This window comes from Saccopteryx bilineata, chromosome 11, assembly GCF_036850765.1.
Source record: "Saccopteryx bilineata isolate mSacBil1 chromosome 11, mSacBil1_pri_phased_curated, whole genome shotgun sequence".
NCBI lineage: Eukaryota > Metazoa > Chordata > Mammalia > Chiroptera > Emballonuridae > Saccopteryx > Saccopteryx bilineata.
In genome coordinates, this window is record NC_089500.1 from 71,867,956 (window position 1) to 71,888,616 (window position 20,661).

At 43.6% G+C, this 20,661-nt stretch overlaps 1 protein-coding gene across 1 annotated transcript in view; it reads right to left on the reverse strand.

Moving 5' to 3' along the window:
• Positions 1-4,474: 4,474 nt before the first annotated feature.
• STXBP3 (syntaxin binding protein 3) overlaps positions 4,475-20,661 on the reverse strand; it is a 46,739-nt gene continuing 30,552 nt past the window's right edge. Inside the window, exons 13-19 of the mRNA XM_066246891.1 lie at positions 19,036-19,116; positions 16,951-17,089; positions 16,557-16,663; positions 15,925-16,017; positions 12,123-12,208; positions 7,618-7,766; positions 4,475-6,485 (exon numbers count right to left, since the gene is read on the reverse strand). Of these exons, the coding sequence (XP_066102988.1) occupies positions 6,391-6,485; positions 7,618-7,766; positions 12,123-12,208; positions 15,925-16,017; positions 16,557-16,663; positions 16,951-17,089; positions 19,036-19,116 (750 nt within the window). The 3' untranslated portion in view covers positions 4,475-6,390. The remainder of the gene's footprint in view (positions 6,486-7,617; positions 7,767-12,122; positions 12,209-15,924; positions 16,018-16,556; positions 16,664-16,950; positions 17,090-19,035; positions 19,117-20,661) is intronic.

Here is a 20,661-nt window from a genome sequence, read left to right on the forward strand (position 1 = left end):
AACTCGTAATAAAAGAAATCAAACAATAAAATGTATTTTTACCTTTCAGTATAGCCCCCCCCCAAAAAAAAGCTTGGAAAACCCCTTGTCAGTGGGATGGGCAGACAGGCGCCCCATACACTGCTGGGGGAAGTATAAATTGGTGGAAATTCTATCAAGTCCTATGTGCCCTTTCCACCACTAGCAGTTTACTTCCCAGGTGACACCAGGTGACAGGTGACTCACAGCAGGCCCTGACATGGGAGGGAGGACGGCCATGCAGCCCTGATGGGAACAGCACCTACTGGAACAAACCCAAACACCCTCCGCGACCTTCCGTGAACAAAGACAGCCATACAACTGACACTCTGCAGCCTCTGGGAAGAGTGAGGTGGATTAAATGGCAAGGCCGTGAGAAAGCAAGATGCCGTCTAATACATGTGTGCGTCTTGTGTGTTTTTCAAAGGGCACACATGCTTTCTAGAAAGGACACAGAAGTGCTCGGGGGGCCTCTAGGAAACAGAGCTGGGAACCTGGAGGAAGAGGGGGCCTCCCATGAACTTCCTGTACTGTATGACACCCTCCGATACGCTTGTAAATTATTCGACTACAGATCTCTCACAGTCAGAAATACGCGAAAATGATAGTCCCAGCTCCAAGAGGTTCATAAAATTTGGGGCAAAAGTAGCCTGACCAGGTGGTGGCGCAGTGGATAGAACGTCGGACTGGGATGCAGAGGACCCAGGTTCGAGACCCTGAGGTCACCAAGCTTGAGCATGGGCTCATCTGGTTTGAGCAAAGCTCACCAGCTTAAGCCCAAGGTCGCTGGCTCCAGCAAGGGGTCACTCGGTCTGCTGAAGGCCCGCCGTGGTCAAGGCACATGTGAGAGAGCAATCAATGAACAACTAAGGTGTTGCAACGTGCAATGAAAAACTAATGATTGATGCTTCTCATCTCTCTCTGTTCCTGTCTGTCTGTCCCTGTCTATCCCTCTCTCTGACTGTCTCTATTAAAAAAAAAAAAAAATTGGGGCAAAAGTACAAACAACTCATTAGAGCCGTGTCCATGGATTCAGGAAATTGACGTTTCATGCAGACTGTCAGAATGAGGTTAGGATTTGCTGAAGACTGAGTTACACCATCCTAATGACAGCAGCAAATGATTGGGTCTCTCTCTTTCCCGGGGCCTGCGTTCACACCAAAGGTTCAAGAAACGGTTCCCCAACCGCCAGAGCTTTGCTCGGTGGGAAGAAGAGCTGAATCCGTTCCCACTTGGAAGATTTGTGTGGCGACCACGGCAGCTGCTGTTGGTCTAGCTGGCCGGAGAATGGGTTCTTTTTAACTCCGAGGCCTGGAGACCAGTCTCAGGTGCCCAGGCAGATGAAACAGAGGCCAGAGGGCAGACTCTGACCAGCTGGATCCACTCTAACCTGTGGCACTATCAGGAAGGCAGTGGAAACGGACAGCAGTCTTTCAAGAGGAAAGACGAGCTTAAACTGTGTGTGTAGGAGACGCGCAGGGTCACCACACACCTAAATTCAATGACAACCTGCTAACCCGTTCTGTGCCTGTCACTGTCCTGTCCCCAGGTGGAAAAGCACACGGTTCTCTGGCTCAGTATTCTGAGGCGATTCACTGGGTCTGAGCCTTTCTGGGGTTCACTCCTCTTTGAGAAGCTGATGAAAGCCACGGCCTCTCCCTCCCTCACACTCCGTGGAAGAGCGACACGTGAACAACCACAACTTTGCACGCAGTTTTACAAGTCCCCAGGCACTGGGACCCAGGTTAGACAGGACGACCATAAATGAATGTTCCTCATCCCTCAGCGTGTCCTTCAGAGACACTTACTACTGTAGTCATTTTTTACTTAAAATTATAACCGTCTCTGCTAATATTTATTAAATCGTACTCTGATATAATTTTACATTTGCTTGACGACCGAGGATCGTTACGCACGATCACTGCAACATGACTGATCCCGGGAACGGAAGAAGTAGGGCAGCGTCCCTACGGTGTGCTGGGACAGTGCTGGCAGGCTGGGACGTACAAAGGTAGTTTTATATTTACTGATTCTGTAGCCTCGCGTCTCCTCCCTCATGCAACTTCCTTGTGTCAGCGCGGGCAGACCTCTCTTCTCATTCTGCTGCAGTAAGAAAACCAGAAAAACAAGCCTGTTGAGTAAAAGTAATTGTCTAAGTGCTGAGTCACGGAGCCCAGGACTGCTGAGGGCGGTGGTGTGGTCCCGGCACTGGGCAGCTTCCACCGCGGAGGCCTCTGTGCTTGCTTCCTGCGGAGGGATCCAGGACCCACAGCAGGGTGAGGGGATGGCTCTCACCTCCTTAGGAGCAAGCTCGAGCCATCCACTTTAACCAACTCATCCGTTTGTCATTCATTCCTATTGTAATCTTACTGATTTGAGACAGAGGGAGAGAGAGAAGCATCAGTTTGTTGTCCCACCTGTTTATGCATTTCATTGGTTACTCTTGTATGTGCCCTGACTGGGATCAAACCCGCAACCTCGGTGCATGGGGACAACGCTCTAACCGACTGAGCTACCAAGACAGGGAGTAATATTGTGATTAATGAACTGTTTAAAATACACCTCGTCCTGGCTGGGTGGCTCAGTGGATAGAGGGTCATTCTGGAGTGCTGAGGTTGTGGGTTGGGTCCCCGGTCAGGGCATATGTGAGAAACAACCAATGAGTCCACAACTAAATGGAACTAAGTGGAACAAGTTGAGGTTTCTGTCTCTCTCTCCTCACCTCTCTCTCAAATCAATGGAAACATTTAATACCCAAAATGTCTGGTGGTAGAAATTCTGCTGTGGAGTCAGGCATTTCTCGCTCCTTTGACTTTAAAAGAAACCTGCCTGCATCCATCCTGATGGATTCACAAAGGGTCCCCGGCACCCACAACACAGCTGAGGTACGAAGGCATCGCATCTTACAACATAAACTACCAGAATCTGGGCTGTCTGGGCTCGAATCCAGAAACTTTTGCGCTGTGAACTGCTGCTGTTTCGTGTTCTGAGAGGCTGAGCAGTGGAGCCCGGCCTGTCCAGACCCAGCACGCCGCCACAGGAAGCCCCGGGGCTTCAGAGACAGCGGGCGGGGCTCTCAGCTCCGACCACAAGGACTTTTTTTCAGGGTCTTGATATCAGAATCTGTAAGTGCTAATTCTGGGGGATGAGAGATCAGTTTATACTAAGGAATTTATGGGGGATGATCGCTTGTCTTCGAGTTCAGTAAGAGATTTAGAAAGCAGAGGGTCTCTCCAAGTCTAAGCCTGAAATATATGTGCAAAAGGGCAAAGTGACCACTGAGGCGGGTGGAACAGAGATTATATCCACCATATATTGAAACGTAAGATGAATTAAAATAGGGGAAAAGAAATACAAACTATAGATCAATAAAACAGAATCCAGAAATAGACCAAAATACAAACATAAATGTACTCTGTGATGAAGATAGCATTTCAGATTAGTTGGGGTAAAAGGGAATACCCCAATTGTAGGGAAAACGGCCGGAAATTGGAATGCCGCCCTGGCACACGTCCTTGGTGCAGACTTCGGAATGCCAAGTCCCGCGGGGGCAGGACGCTGGCCCCGTAAGCACCGATAAGATTGTTTAGTGGAAGCTTCTGCACCTTCCAGCCACTTCCTGCATCCCTGCCAGGTTTTAGTTAAAGCACCCTTCTCCGTTCCTGAGCCTATGCTCTGCTGACTTGTTTGCTGATTAAAGAAACAAATACGACCAGGCTGCAGAGCTCTGGGCTCAGTTCTAGAGGCTGGGAGTCCCCCGTACCCATCTTTTTTCTCTGTTGTGTCTTCCGTGTTTTTTCTTAAGTCCCACAGTGCCTGCCTTTTGTGCACACCCACTGCTGAGCTGGTCTCGGCACCCAATAAAACTTGGTAAATAGCTGGTTGTTTAGAAAGAAATTTAAAGCTTGATTCCTGTGAGATACCTATCAGTCAGGGTTCACTGTGGGAACAGTAATTCCTCTGGAGACTTCAAACAGAAAAGGATTTCATACCGAGAATTAGGTCCCTAAAAATCACAGATAATCTGGAGGGACAGAAACTGGGCTCACCACACTTTTGGACTCAAGGCCCTATCACCATCTGTGACCCAGGGAACAGGAGGCTGGTGCGGCTGCTACCAGCATTGCCTCATACCCGGGAAGCAGGTGGCAGACACTAACACGTGCAGTCTGGTTCCTACAAACACCTCCTGTCCACTGGCACGGCTCCGGTGCAGGGCCTCTGCCTGACCTCCCAAATCGGGACCAAGTGCAAATCTCTGGCGAATCTAATCCATTCCGAACCCTTACCTTTAGTCTGCAAACCAGTTTTAGCTTTTCATCCCCTATGGAAAGAAGTCGAGAGGCAGGGCATAATGCCAAGTGCTAAGAGACAATACCTAGCATACATTCTCACACTAAAATCAACCCCAGATGGAGGAGTTATCTGTAAAAAATAAAATGAGTATATCAAAATGTTCTAGGAGAAACAATGATTTAATAATGTTGGGTGCCAAAGGTATTTCTATGTACAATATGAAAATTCAGGAGCCACAAAGGAAAAGCGATGAATTTATCTACATAAAAGTTAAAAATGGTGCAGTTATTATTTTAAATACTTTGAGCAGCTATGGCACTGCTAGAAATTTATAGTATAGAAATATTTGTGGAAGTCTGTACCCCAACAAAGCAGCATTAGTTGTAAAAGCAGAACTCTGAAGACGAGTAGTATATAGAATTATGATCCATCCTATGACAGAACACAAAGGATTTAGTCAGGGTGTTCCCTCTGTGTGACACGTACTTCACCTGTGTTAACACGTTCCCTCTGTGCAACATGTATGGACAGACCCTTATACAGCCATGGGCCGCATAATGATGTTTTTGGTCATCAACGGACCACACAGACGCAGTGCTCGCCTGAGATTACGGGACTGAACAACTGGCATCGCCTGGCACCCTGGTTGGCAAACCACAGCTCACGAGCCACACGCAGCACTTTGGCGCCTTGAGTGTGGCTCTTCCACAAAATACCACATGCAGGCGCTACCTCGATAAGGAATGTACCTACCTGTATAGTTTAAGTTTAAAAATTTGGCTCTCAAAAGAAATTTCAATCGTTGTACTGCTGATATTTGGCTCTGTTGACTAATGAGTCTGCCGACCACTGGGGCACATCAGAGCCGTCCTGTCACAGCACAATGCATCACTCACGTGTCTGTGGCGGTGCTGGTGTAAACAAACGTATAAAAGTATAGCACATATACTTATGTACAGTGCCTAACACTCGATAATAAACAACTATGTTGCTGGTTTATGTGCTTGCTGTACTTTTTAGTATTAATTTAGAGTGTACTCTTTCTACTTATAAAAAAATTTCGCTATAAAATAACATAGGTTGTACTATGCCAGCCACCACCGCGTATGTCTCGTGTTTGCCATGCCTCTCGATTGCCTCACTTTCTCTTGTGCCTGTTTAATCTCGTGTCGCTCTGTAGAGTAGCATGCTTGCAGCCGGGAGCAGCACGCTGTACCACCTACTGTGTAAGTGCACTCAATGTCGCACAATAAAATTGCCTAATGACACATTTCTTACAAAGTATCCCTGTTGTTTAGTGGTGTGTGACAGTACTGCCCAACTTTACATACGTTACATTAGTTTTTTTAAATCAATAGGTTATCTTGATGGGAAAATTATGGTACATTCCTTTTCTTCTTTCTAACTCCCTAGCTTAGACCGTTTAAACTTCCTAACTTCCTGATCTCTCCCCCCAAAACAAAGATAATTTTGTAACTATTAATATTTTTTTTTCCTTAAAATGTTCATGGTTTTTTTGTTTTTCTAATTTAAACACACATGATTTCAAAGTTATATAAAATTGTGTACTATCTAGCAATCATTCTAATTTTACGGCAATTATTTTACATATAAAAGTTATGAATTTCAGTTGAAAGAAAAACTGTACTTTTAGAAAATCATCCTATATACATACACATTTAGTTTTTAATTTTATAATCATTTCATTTAAAATCATTCTTTTGCCAAAAACTATATTTCCTCATAAAAGATAAGTATCTAACAAGTAATTAGTATGTACACACGTAGCTGTGAAAAATTACCCATAACTCTTATATTCTGTTCCAAATATGAAAAAATTTCCTTTTGAAAGCATTTTAATATTTCTCCTCATTATCAAGAAAGTATCAACAATATTTAAATTATTAGAAGTGGCAAATCCAATTATATGTAATCATAAGCAGCAGTCCTTTAGAAAATATATTTGAAAAGTCATTATTCCATAAATATTTACATTGTTTAAACTGTATAACAGCAACACCGTCTGAATCTGGCTTAGCTGAGAGTATTAATAGAATTCCCCCCACTCCTGAAACACTATTCATCCTTAATGATGGAGACTTTATCCTTGGACTTATTCAGCATCTTTATGTCATCCAACAGCTTTTTGGGTGTTAAAATATGCGTAGAACCTGGTAGGAAAAAAAATAAATTTTCAGAAGCCAGCAGTTAAATTGATTTTCCTTGGCTAACTACATTGTCTTATCCTTCAAATATCCCAAGTTGGCAGTCTCGGGCAATTTAACAAAATTGTTATATGATGCCGTCCTGAAATCTGCCTAGACTGTAGTACTTCAATCCTTCCTCTTCACCTTCAGAAACACCGCCGCTCCTGGCGCTCTGTCTACGCTGTGCCAGTATTGACAGAGGTTACTCTACCCTCATGACGTAACAGTCACTATGCGGGCGCAGAGAACCATTACGCAGCACTGAGGACTGAAGCTTGAGTCAGGACAGTTTATGTATCAGTGGCTTTGAGACGGAAATTCTTAAAACGAAATTCCACGTATTGGCCTTGACAATGTCAGGTCCACATTCACAAAATATTCAAAATATTTCTGTAGAAATGTCTCAAAAATTATTTAATCATGAGAGCAAGAAAAGTACAGAACCTAAGATTTGAAAGGACGTATTTAATGTTTAAAGAATGTAGTCTTTTTTTTTTTTTGTATTTTTTTTTTGAAGCTGGAAACGGAGAGAGACTGTCAGACAGACTCCCGCATGCGCCCGACCGGGATCCACCCGGCATGCCCACCAGGGGGCGATGCTCTGCCCCTCCGGAGCGTCGCTCTGTTGCGACCAGAGCCACTCTAGCGCCTGGGGCAGAGGCCAAGGAGCCATCCCCAGCGCCCGGGCCATCTTTGCTCCAGTGGAGCCTCGGCTGCGGGAGGGGAAGAGAGAGACAGAGAGGAAGGAGGGGGGTGGAGAAGCAGATGGGCGCTTTTCCTGTGTGCCCTGGCCGGGAATCAAACCCGGGACGTCTGCACGCCAGGCCGACGCTCTACCACTGAGCCAACCGGCCAGGGCCAAGAATGTAGTATTTTGAAGCTTATTCCCTCAAAAACTGGAGACTCAAAAGAAAATTATCAAAAGGTCAACCAGGAAAAATCTCTAGTACATTAGATAAAACACACTTTGATTAAAACAGGTGTTCTGCTTCCAATCATTCAGCTCTAAATGTAAAATACAAGATAAAGTTTTACACATATATTTTTGTATTTAGAGTTTGTTTTAAAAAATAGAAAAGAGGAAAACAAGTCTTACCAATAATAACTTCACAGGATTTATGTGCCTGAGAAACTTCATAAGCACAACGCATTTCAGAATATGTAATTCCTCCAATAACAAAAACAATCAGTTTTGACCCACTTTTCCGGTCCTCTAAATAATTAGTTCTGGGTTTCTGACGAGCACTGAAAATAAAACACAAACATGTCCCACTTCCAAAGCCTTGCTGCGGACAGACTTTTCAAAAGGTCTGCATCAAGCAAATTCAAAGTTGGCACCAGGTACACTGGTTTTAGGAAACAACCGTGTAAGGACTGGGCACCAGGAACTAGGCAGGTCAGCCCCGCTGCAAGTTTAATTTTGATCTGATCGTTTAGACAAATCACTCATAATCTAGCTCAGCACTTCACCTCCAAAACAGAGCTAACACCCTCTCTGACTTCTTTCATAGGAAGAAATAATATCTCTAAAAAGTCTATGACTCCCTGAAGTTAAAGAAATGAGAAGGTAGCACAAACTACAGGCTTTAAAGATACGGGGGCGGGGAGTGTCACAGGCCCTGATTTGGAACTGACCTGGAATTGGACCCCCCTGTGGGGACTCCGCAGAGTAAGGTGGTGGGAGGGACGGAAGACAGCAGCACTCCCAGCGGCTGAGGGGAGAGGCCACAGGATGGCGCTGGTCAGAGGCACCAGCTGCAGTTACACAGCGTGAATACGTCCAGAGAGCTAACGTACAGCCTGGGAGCTACAGTCAAGGAAACTGTCTTGGAGACTTGCAGTCGCCAAGAGGGTAGATTTTTTTCTTTTTTTTTTGCATTTTTCTGAAGTTGGAAACGGGGAGGCAGTCATACAGACTCCCACATGTGCCCGACTGGGATCCAACCGGCATGCCCACCAGGGGCGATGCTCTGCCTATCTGGGGCGTTGCTCTGTTGCAACCAGAGCCATTCTAGCGCCCGAGGCAGAGGCCATGGAGCCATCCTCAGCGCCCGGGCCAACTTTGCTCCAATGGAGCCTCGGCTACAGGAGGGAAAGAGAGAGAGAGAAAGAAAGGAGAGGGGGAGGGGTGGAGAAGCAGATGGGCACCTCTCCTGTGTGCCCTGGCCGTGAATCGAACCTGGGACTCCTGCATGCCAGGCCGACGCTCTACCACTGAGCCAACCAGCCAGGGCCTAGAGGGTAGATCTTAAACTAAGTCTTCTCACCATAGACACAAAAAGGAAAGGAAACAGTAATGTGAAGTGATGAATATATTTGTAGTGATCTTTTCACAATGTATACATATCAAAACATCAAGTTTTATACTTTAAGCACATAAAATATTATTAAGTCAATTATATATACCTCAATAAAGCTCTTAAAAGAGAGACCTGGGTTTCAACTCCAATCCTGTTTCTAATTCAATATAACTTTCAGCAAGTCACTTAACCTTCTAAACCCAAGGGTTGTTTTCAGGATTAGATGAAGTAACGTACAGAACACACTGGTATGGAGGCTGGTACCATGAAAACACGCGATAAACAGCAGCCGTTATTTCTACCACTTTCTCCCCAGCTGCCTGTAGATATGCGCTGTCCAGTACAGCACCCACTTAGCCACACAAAGTTCTTTAAATTTCAATTAATTAAAATGAAATTAAAAGCTCATTTCCTCAGTGACAATGGGCACATATCAAGCGCTCAGTGGCTCCACGTGTTTGGTGTCTCCCAAACCGGACAATGCAGATACAGGCATCTCCGTCACCGCAAGGAAGAGCCACTGGGCAGCACTGGTCCAGACCAGAGGAATCAGCTTCTCCGGTTCCCACGCCCCGCTGGTAAAAAATGTGAGCTTACGTTTGAAAAGCAAATAAATATTTCAAAATAACCATTTATATACATCTATTAAAATATATATTAGTTTATAAGTCATATATGTGTACTAGTGCATAGTAATAAAGCGTATTTCTCCCTATTTTTAAAATCCTCCCTTTTTTAGGTAAAAATAAGCACCCAATGGATCATCTTGTTTCCACTTTGGAAACCATGCCCAAGATGACCTCCAGGACCCTGCAGGGTAGGATCCCACAGTGCACCTGTAATAACAGTCTCAGCCTAGCCTGGAATGACAATTGCCATCTGCCACCTTAAGGAACAAGGAGGTAATAACAAAGAAAGGGGAAGAGAATTAGGTGCTAGTTTTGAAAGATGGAACAGGAACAAGATAGTATACTCTTGGTGACCACACAAAATAAATCAAAGACATATTAAAAGTGCAACTCTGGCTTAAAATATTTTTCAAAAGATAAAGAATTAGAATAAGAAAGAAAAATTAAGGAGACAAGACTGCACAAAGAATGACGTGATTCTAGGAATTTCTACAGTTCTGAATAGCAATTTCAGGACAATGAGAGTACATTTAATTTGTTCCACATACATGTGTAAGACACTCTGCTATTTTTTTGCACCCTGAGAGATAAAAAAATTTACTAAATCACCAGATCCTGAACCTCTCTCTCTAGAAAGCACCTAGAAGCATTGGTTAAAATAAGAGCAAATATCGTTCAAAGGCACAGATTAAGGTAAACCAGAGAAATCTTCAAGAGTCAGCAGTAACAGAGGAAGCTAAAAACTAGAGTGGTGGCCTGACCAGGCAGTGGCGCAGCAAACAGAGCATCGGACTAGAATGCAAAGGACCCAGGTTCGAGACCCCGAGGTCGCCGGCTTGAGCGCAGGCTCATCTGGTTTGAGCAAAGCTCAGCAGCTTGGACCCAAGGTCATTGGCTTGAACAAGGGGTTGCTCGGTCTGCTGTAGCCCCCGGTCAAGGCACATATGAGAGAGCAATCAATGAACAACTAAAGTGCCACAACGAAAAACTGATGATTGATGCTTCTCATCTCTCTCTGTTCCTGTATGTCTGTCCCTATCTATCCCTCTCTCTGACTCTCTCTGTCTCTGTAAAAACAACAACAACAACAACAACAAAACCCAAAAAACTAGAGTGGTAAATGGACTTGAGTCTGCCTTGTGGAGTATTAGTCTAATCTTAGCAAACGAAGGGCTTATAGGTGTTCACCTGTTGAACAAGGAGATAAGCTTTCGGTATCATGTAAGTAGGGACTGGGAGACAACACCCTACATAAGGTCAGAACACCCATCAAGTGAGTGGACCCAGCTGGTGAATTTAGCACATTTCAAAGCAGGTATTATATAGGATTAAAGAATTAAAGAAAATTATGCTAACAACTTAACCATAGAGAATCTCAAAAGAGAAACAGAAACTAAAAACAAAAACAAGTGAAAATTCTAAATGTGAAAAGTATAACTAAATGAAAAAAAAAATCACTAGATGGCTCAATAGCAGATTTGAGAAATCAAAAAACCCAGAGCCTTGCAGATGGATCCATAGATATCACACCTGAACAGAAAGAAAAGTGAACAGAGCCTTCGTGAGGTTATGTCAGATCTTCCCCCATCTGTGCAATGGAACTTCGTAAGAGGAGGGAAAGGGAAACAAACGAGCAGAAAATAATTTGAAGAAGTAATAAAAATGTCCCAAGTTTGATAAAAAGAATTAACTTACAGATCCAAGAAACTCAATAAAGCCCACATAGAATAAATACAGAGAACCACTCAGACATACCATAAACTGCTGAAAGCCAAAGACCAAGACAAAAATTCTGCAAAACACAACTCTACATATACTGTTACGAATAGAAACATATGCCTGACCAGGTGGTGGTGCAGTAGGTAGAGTGTCAGACCAGGACATGGAGGACCAAGGTTCGAAACCCTGAGATCGCCACCTTGAGCCCAAGGTTGCTGGCTCGAGCCCAAGGTCGCTGGCTCGAGCAAGGGGTCACTTGGTCTCCTGTAGCCCCCTGGTCAAGGCACATATGAGAAAGCAATCAATGAACAATTAAGGTGCCACAACAAAAAAATTGATGCTTCTCATCTCTTTCCCTTCCTGTCTGTCTGTCCCCATCTGTCCCTCTCTCTGTCTCAGTCACACACACACAAGAAATATAAACATATGTAGAAAATGCACAGAGCTATGCGGGTGAGTGACAAACACCAAGCTCAGGACAGGGAAAGGGAGAACAGTCAAGTCGGAGGCTTAGATACAGGAAGCTTGGATCGAATTTATGAAGATTCATTTGTTAAGCTGACACTGAGGATAAAGGTGGGCATTGTAATCTTCTCCGTAGCTTTCTGAATATTTCAAGTATTTCATCAACAAATAAACTATCAAAAAACACTGGGCCCTCTGCTATGTGAAGAATGATGGAGGAAAAACTCTTTAAAGTTTCATGAAAGTATCTTTCATAATAAAGTACCTTTTCATTATTGCTTACCTGGACTTAACTTAAAACAGGTTATAAAGAAAAAGTGCTTAAGTTTTTTTATAAAGCGTTGCATATTCAAATACACAATTATATAAAAAGAAAAAACATATGCTTCAAGAAGAGTTGCCAATAGAAAGAGGACCAGTGTATCATTTCAATCACTGGTGTGCAGCAGCATCGGAAAAATGTCCCTGACTTTGATTTACAGCTTTACCTCACGGCTCCAGAGCCATTCCACACTGCTGGGCACTGGGAACAGTACGGCCATTCCTTTGAATCTAATCTATTATCAGTGGCATCCTAGGGAAGAAAAGAGTTAACACCATCATGAAAATAAATTCCAAAATACTTTTATTTACTTCTTTTGCATAAAACTAAAAATTTGTATTTACAATCAAAGAACATAAGGATATATAAATTTTTTTAATTTTTAAAACTTTTTAATTTTATTTATTTATTTATTTATTTATTTGTATTTTTCTGAAGCTGGAAACGGGGAGAGACAGTCAGACAGACTCCCGCATGCGCCCGACCGGGATCAACCCGGCACGCCCACCAGGGGCGAAGCTTTGCCCACCAGGGGGCGATGCTCTGCCCCTCCGGGGCGTCACTCTGCCACGACCAGAGCCACTCTAGCGCCTGGGGCAGAGGCCAAGGAGCCATCCCCAGCGCCCGGGCCATCTTTGCTCCAATGGAGCCTCGGCTGTGAGAGGGGAAGAGAGAGACAGAGAGGAAGGGGGGGGGGAGGAGAAGCAAATGGGCGCTTCTCCTATGTGCCCTGGCTGGGAATCGAACCCGGGTCCCCCACGCGCCAGGCCGACGCTCTACTGCTGAGCCAACCAGCCAGGGTCAAAACTTTTTAATTTTAAAGAGTGGTTGGGGGCCCTGGCCGGTTGCTCAGTGGTAGAGCGTCAGCCTGGCGTGCAGGAGTCCTGGGTTCGATTCCCGGCCAGGGCACACAGGAGAGGTGCCCATCTGCTTCTCCACCCCCCCCTCCTTCCTCTCTGTCTCTCTCTTCCCCTCCCGCAGCCGAGGCTCTATTGGAGCAAAGATAGCCCGGGCGCTGAGGATGGCTCTATGGCCTCTGTCTCAGGCGCTAGGATGGCTCTGGATGCAACAGAGCGACGCCGCAGAGGGGCAGAGCATCACCCCCTGGTGGGTATGCTGGGTGGATCCTGGTTGGGCGCATGTGGGAGTCCGTCTGACTGCCTCCCCTTTTCCAGCTTCGGAAAAATAAAAAAAAAAAAAAAAAAAAGAGAGGTAGGGGGAGAGAGAGAGAGAGACAGGAACAGGAACATCTAGCCATTCCGGTATGTGCCATGACCAGGGATCGAACCAGCAACCCCTGCACTTCAGGCCGACACACCAACCAACCAAGCTATCCAGCCAGGACTTAATTTTTTTAAATTATTGATTGATTTTTAGAGAGACAGAGAGAGGAAGGGAGAGAGGGGGTGGGGGAAGGAAAGCATTTATCTGTTGTTCCCCTCAGTTGTGCACTCACTGGTTGGTTCCTGTGTGTGCTCTGACTGGGGACTGAACCCACAACCTTGTTTCGGGACAACACTCTAACCGACTGAGCTGACCAGCCAGGGCTGATATATACATTTTTAATAAAGTAAGGTTAGCCCTTTCTTTGAACCTTACAAATCTCACTTGCTTCAAAAGTTAATGTAATCCCTTACTCACTTATTAAACCAGTATTTATTGCATGCCTACATTTCTTCATTGGGAGGGTCCCCCATGGTGGGAGGGTCCCCCATGGTGTGAGGGTTCCAGGCATCTTATCAGAACCATTAGGCCCAGAGTCCTAGGGATTTCTAAGTACCATCCTAGTGCTGACACAGCTCTGAGACTTCCAGAGAGTCCAGGCCTCACCCATCAGAGCAGTGTCTCTACCACAAGATGTACACCTCTGGCCCAGGGTAAACAAGACAATCTGTAGGAATCTGTTAAGCGCACGTGATCAAAGAAGGTTGGGGACCGCTGCTTTTCAGCATGGCGGTGCAAATGGTACTAGTGAGTGGGCGCAGGGACTCAGCAGTACACGCGTATTTCAGTAAGACTGCAGGAAGTGAAGAAACCAAGTTCCAGGAGAAATCCTGAAGGTCTTAGATTACCACTGAGCCAAATGTGGATTTTCTGAGTTTAACATGCAAACCTTGCCTGACCTGTGGTGGCGCAGTGGATAAAGCATTGACCTGGAGCGCTGAGGCTGCTGGTTTGAAACCCCGTGCTTGCCCAGTCAAAGCACATGCAAGAAGCAACTACTATGAGGTGATGCTTGTCATTCCTCCCCCCTTTCACTCTCTCTCTCTCTCTCTCTCTAAAAATTCAATAAATAAAATCTTGAAAATGCAAATCTTTGTTAAAGGGTTCAAGACAGTTAATTCTTATTTTAAAAATATAAGCCAAGAAAAACTAGTTAGTTCTACATCATTATAAAAATTATATGCTACAGAAAATAAAGACTAAATTCTTCAAAGTTTTCTTTTCATCTATGATTAAGCATGTGTGACATAAAATTAGCCCAAGCAAAACAGAAAAAATATAGTAATAAATTGTACCCAATCAGATCCTAAGGGAAAATAGAAATTGTAGCTTAAGTCAAAGGAAAACTGGAATAAATGGAACTATATAATTATGACTGAAGAATCAATGTCACGATTTGACTGAGTTTATAATATAATCTTTATTAGTTTATTTTCTAATTTCCTACAATTGAATATTTTCTAAAAGCAAACGATATTAATAGCACAAACCTTATCTGTTGGATATAATAGCAAGCTATAGTGAGGTTTACATTTTAATAACAAATACATTTAAAACAACAGCATTTTTTTTTCCGTAAAGCATGCTTATTTATCTGTCTATCTATCTATCTGCTTATTTATTTGGATGTAATCAGTGGTGTTTGTTTAAGGACTTCAAGGAAAGAATCTTTAAGCGTCTCCTCTCCAAGCTCTTGCCAAATAGCAGTTGGTTGGACTGTTGTTCCAATATGCCAAAGGTTGTGGGTAGGGTCCCCGGTCAGTGCACATATAAGAAACAATCAATGAATGCATAAGTGGAAAAATAAGTTGATGTTCTCTCTCTCTAGCATCAATAAATAAAAGATAAAAAACAAACAGCCTGACCAGGCGGTAGTGCAGTGGATAGAGCGTTGGACTGGGATGCAGAGGACCCAGGTTCGAGACCCCAAGGTCGCCAGCTTTAGCACGGGCTCATCTGGTTAGAGCAAAAGCTCACCAGCTTGGACCCAAGGTCTCTGGCTCGAGCAAGGGGTTACTCGGTCTACTGTAGCCCCACGATCAAGGCACATATGAGAAAGCAATCAATGAACAACTAAGGTGTCACAATGCACAACGAAAAACTAATGATTGATGCTTCTCATCTCTCCGTTCCTGTCTGTCTGTCCCTATCTATCTATCTCTCTGACTCTTTCTCTGTCTCTGTAAAACAAACAAACAAACAAAAAAACAAACAAACACACACGAGTTTCCTCTCCTCCCTAGAGCCCAGATACAGCCTTCTTTTGTGAACCCACAAGTAATGCAGAAAATTCCTGACTTATAGATAGGGTCAGACTGACAGGTACACTTACAGAGAGCTAAGAACACTCCACAGTGCCTGACCAAGTGGTGACACAGTGGACAAAGTGTCGGACTAGGATGCAGAGGACCCAGGTTTGAGACCCCGAGGTCGCCAGCTTGAGTGTGGGCTCATCTGGTTTGAGCAAAGCTCACCAGCTTGGACCCAAGGTCTCTGGCTCCAGCAAGGGGTTACTTGGTCTGCTGAAGGCCTGTGGTCAAGGCACATATGAGAAAGCAATCAATGAACAACTAAGGTGTTGCAACCCAAAACTGATGATTGATGCTTCTCATCTCTCTCCATTCCTGTTTGTCTGTCCCTGTCTATCCCTCTCTCTGACTCTGTCTCTGAAAAATATAAATAAATAAAAAAGAATACTCCACAGAAAGGCAGTCAGGGTATAAGTAAAATGTAATGAATTTTACCTCCAAAATATCTTTGATATATGGAGTCCATCGAGAGAGTTGAAAAGTTTCTTCTGCAGACCGGTATTTTCTTAATGGTTTGCCTTGTGAAGACTAATATAATTAGAGGAGAAAATTGAAAAAGCAGTAATTCATTTAGTGATACTCTTTTATTAAGTTTTCTAACAAAAATATTTAAGATACAGCATATACTATGTTGTATTTAATTAAAACTAAGAATGGAAATGCCTACTCAAATAATCTGAACAGATGTGGACACATGACTATATAGTATTTTTTGCTTTAATGATAAAATTTATAATAGTACCAGAAAATATGTTTACTCAAAGGTGCTATAAAATTTGATGGGAAAGAGTGAGATTCTAAATAATTCTTTGAAAATTTTCTATAAATGAATAACAAAGAGAAAAGCATAAATAGCAAATCACAACAGAAGCTATCAGGCATAAATTCAGAGGAAGATGTATTTGTCCAAATTACAAATGGGAAACAAAATTTTAATTTTTTACTTACCAAATCTATAGAGTGAAATTAAGAAGACTGTCCACATGAATTCCCATGTAAGAAAACCTTTAATGCAAACAACCACACGTGCATACACATCAGTATATACAGAATGCAAGATTTCTTACCTGGGGGACAATGGGAACACCAAGGTAACTCCAGTTACGAATCATGTCACTCTCATTTTCTATCTTTACATTCTGGATCAACCTGTCCAAATTCTCTTCCGTAGTTCCTTAGATAGTTAAAAACGTGAGTCATATAATTGCTATCACAATCATTTCTAGGTTTCAGATAGTACCCACAAATAATGCTTGTTAAATAGGAAGCAAACATTTAAATCGGATACCCTTCAACCATCTCCCAATTTTATATTTTTCCTTTTATTTATATTAAGCAATTTCAGCTACCACCTTTGAATTTTTCTAAAATTCTCTTATGCTCTTTAGTAAATCACTTATTATGATGTAATTTTAGAGCTGGGTATTGTATATTCATGAAGATGAATAAAGTCTCCATTACCATTATTACTGAAGATATACAGCAGGACCGCTCGTATTTTATCATAATTATCGTAGTTTTTGCTGAGCAGAACTGGAAGGAGCACCCGCATGGAGTCTTTCACCTTCTGTCCCTCCACATCAGTGCCAAGTGCCAGGTCCTTAATGGAAATGACACTGTCAGCGGTCCATAACCCCAATTCATTTCCAGTTAAAAATATCCATGATAAAATCTTGCCAAATTTTAATGGAATACTGATGACATTTCACAGGAAAATGTGAGCGTCGTGTGTAAACTACTGATTGGAGAAAATGTAAAAAGTCAAAAACTAATCCAGAGAAAAAGGAACCGTTACTATCAACCTGTGTCAGCAGGGTGGCCAGAACCACGGGTGGCCCCGGAGCACGGAAGCGTGCCCGTCTGCAGTAAGATGTGCTGTGAGTGAAAACACCAGGTTCTACAGACTCGATGTAAAGGAAAGAATGTAAACTAGTCCACTAATCAATTTTTTATATTGATTACATGTTGAAGTGATCATGTTTTGGATATAATGATTGGGTGAAGCCACATATATTATTAAGTTAATGATAATTGTTTCATCTTTTTTTTTTTTTTTTGTATTTTTCTGAAGCTGGAAACGGGAGAGACAGACAGACTCCCGCATGCGCCCGACCGGGATCCACCTGGCACGCCCACCAGGGGGCCACGCTCTGCCCACCAGGGGGCGACGCTCTGCCCCTCTGGGGAGTCGCTCTGCCGCGACCAGAGCCACTCCAGCGCCTGGGGCAGAGGCCAAGGAGCCATCCCCAGCGCCCGGGCCATCTTTGCTCCAATGGAGCCTCGGCTGCGGGAGGGGAAGTGAGAGACAGAGAGGAAGGCGGCTGGAGGGGGGGGTATCGAGAAGCAAATGGGTGCTTCTCCTATGTGCCCTGGCCGGGAATCGAACCCAGGTCCCCCGCACGCCAGGCCGACGCTCTACCGCTGAGCCAACCGGCCAGGGCCTGTTTCATCTTTTTAATGTGACTGCAGGAATATTTAAAACTACTTTACAGATGACTTGCATTCTATTTCTATCCAGGCGTCGTCAAACTTTTTATAAAAACCACCCACCCTTTGCAGTGCTGGTCAACCTGGTCCCTACTGCCCACTAGAGGGCGTTTCAGCTTTCATGGTGGGCAGTAGCAGAGCAACCAAACAGCGCCGCGATTGGCCCACCATGAAAGCTGGAACGCCCTCTAGTGGGCGGTAGGGACCAGGTTGACCAGCACTGCAAAGGTGAGTGGTTTTTTGGGTTTTTTTTTGCATTTTTCTGAAGCTGGAAACAGGGAGAGACAGTCAGACAGACTCCCGCATGCGCCCGACCGGGATCCACCCGGCACGCCCACCATGGGGCGACGCTCTGCCCACCAGGGGGCGATGCTCTGCCCATCCTGGGCGTCGCCATGTTGCGACCAGAGCCACTCTAGCGCCTGGGGCAGAGGCCACAGAGCCGTCCCCAGCGCCCAGGTCATCTTTGCTCCAATGGAGCCTTGGCTGTGGGAGGGGAAGAGAGAGACAGAGAGGAAGGCACAGTGGAGGGGTGGAGAAGCAAATGGGCGCTTCTCCTATGTGCCCTGGCCGGGAATCGAACCCAGGTCCTCCGCACGCTAGGCCGACGCTCTACCGCTGAGCCAACCGGCCAGGGCCAAGGTGGGTGGTTTTTATATAAAGTTTGAGGACGCCTGTGACAGCATTGATTTAAAGTTCCCCATTACAAAAAGCTTCTTACACAAGTTTACTGTGCCTGCCCAGCACCGTGCAGGATGCTACATTCAGTGCTGCACCTCTGAGACCGGCCTGCCACCAGGCCACCTGAAATAACGCTCCAAACACACATCATCCCATTCAACCAAAAATCACTGACTAGGAAGGCCTTGCTTACTATGGTATCGTCCAGCTGCTTGTTAATACTGGTGGGGAACGATGTATTAAAGATGGCATAGGTGAGTCCCCCTCTAAGAGAGATGGTGTGATTCGGGACACACTGTGTGAGCAAAGTTAGGTTTCATCCTGGAAAGTTCACTCGGGAAATCTATTATGGAACTAGGTGTTTCTAACTGTACGTACCTGCTCAGTTTTGCAGAGCTTCTCTATGTTAGACTTGAATTTACTCATGCAATCTTCTGCTAAATTAAGATGGACAACTTGCTGAAAAGCAAAAAAAAAAAAAAATCAATCATTTAAAGCAGCAATTTTCAGTGATGCCACAACAATTTTTAAAACATACAGTATCTGGGGTGGTGAACACACCATATATATTTACAATGTATCACAGCACACTGATGATGTGTTATAGAATTGTACACCTGAAACCTAGCTAATTTTATTAGCCAATGTCAACCCAATAAATTCAATTTAAAAAATTAAGAACTTTAAAAAATGATATAGTATTTCTTTAATTTACATTTCCTGAACTAGTCCTGTTTTAGCAACATTTTACATGTTTTTTAGCCATATCAATTTGTTTTTCTGTGAACTGCCTTTTCCTATTGTTTTAATTAGGTTGCTTATACTTTTTAAATTAATTTGTAAGAGTGTTTTGACTATTAGCAGTATTACTGGTAATATACAAATCTATCATTTAACTTTTTCATATTCATTATACTTTCATCATATAAAATTTTTAGTTTTTTGTAATCATGTCTATCTTTTATTTTATAGCTTCTAATTTCTAACTTTTTTACAGATTTTATAGTTTCTGATGTTAAGACCTTACTAAATTAGTCGTGGTAACAAAAATAAGCATGCAATATCTGATTAGCCAGGGGCACTGACCTCTTTTCCTTTAGATTGTCAAATAAAAAAATGACAACAGCAAACACAATAGCTGTCTACATGAATGAATCAAAATTATATCAATTTTTTTTTTGTCAGGTCAACAAAAGAGTATATATTTTGGTGAACCATAGAATTTTAGTAATTAGTTTATGTGTGCCACAAGATGAAAAGGATTGAAATAGCTGACTGAAAGAAAGAACTTTCATTTCCACCCTGGCCAGGTAGCTTAGCTGGCTAGAGCACTGTCCTGACACGCCTAGGTTGTGGGTTTGATCCCTCTTCAGGGCACATACAATAATCAACCAATGACAGCATGCTTGAGTGGAACAACAAACTGATGCTTATCTCTCCCTGACTCTCTACCTTCGTCACATTCTAAATATCAATACATTAAAAAAATTTCTTTTGGTCCTGGCTGGTTGGCTCAGCGGTAGAGCGTCAGCCTGGCGTGTAGAAGTCCCGGGTTCGATTCCTAGTCAGGGCACACAGGAGAAGCACCCATCTGCTTCTCCACTCTTCCGATAACCTGGACGGACCTTGAGAACATTGTACTGAGTGAAACAAGTAAATCGAGAAAAGCTAAGAACGATGTGATTTCATATAGGAGGGATATAAAACTGAGGCTCATGGACATAGAGAAAAGTGAAGGGGTTACTGGGGGAAGGGGATGTAGGGGAAGGGGGAGGAGAGTAAACAGGAACAAATATACGGTGACAGAAAATGATTTGACTTTGGGTGATGGGCACACAGCATAATCAACAGTTCAAATGCTACAGAGATGTTTACCTGCCTGAAACCTATGTATTCTTACTGATCAATATCATCCCATTAAATTTAATTTCTAAATTAAAAAAATCTTGAAAAAAAAATCAAGTCCTTAAAGTCTAGCAGAAAAACTTTGAATTTATATTACTG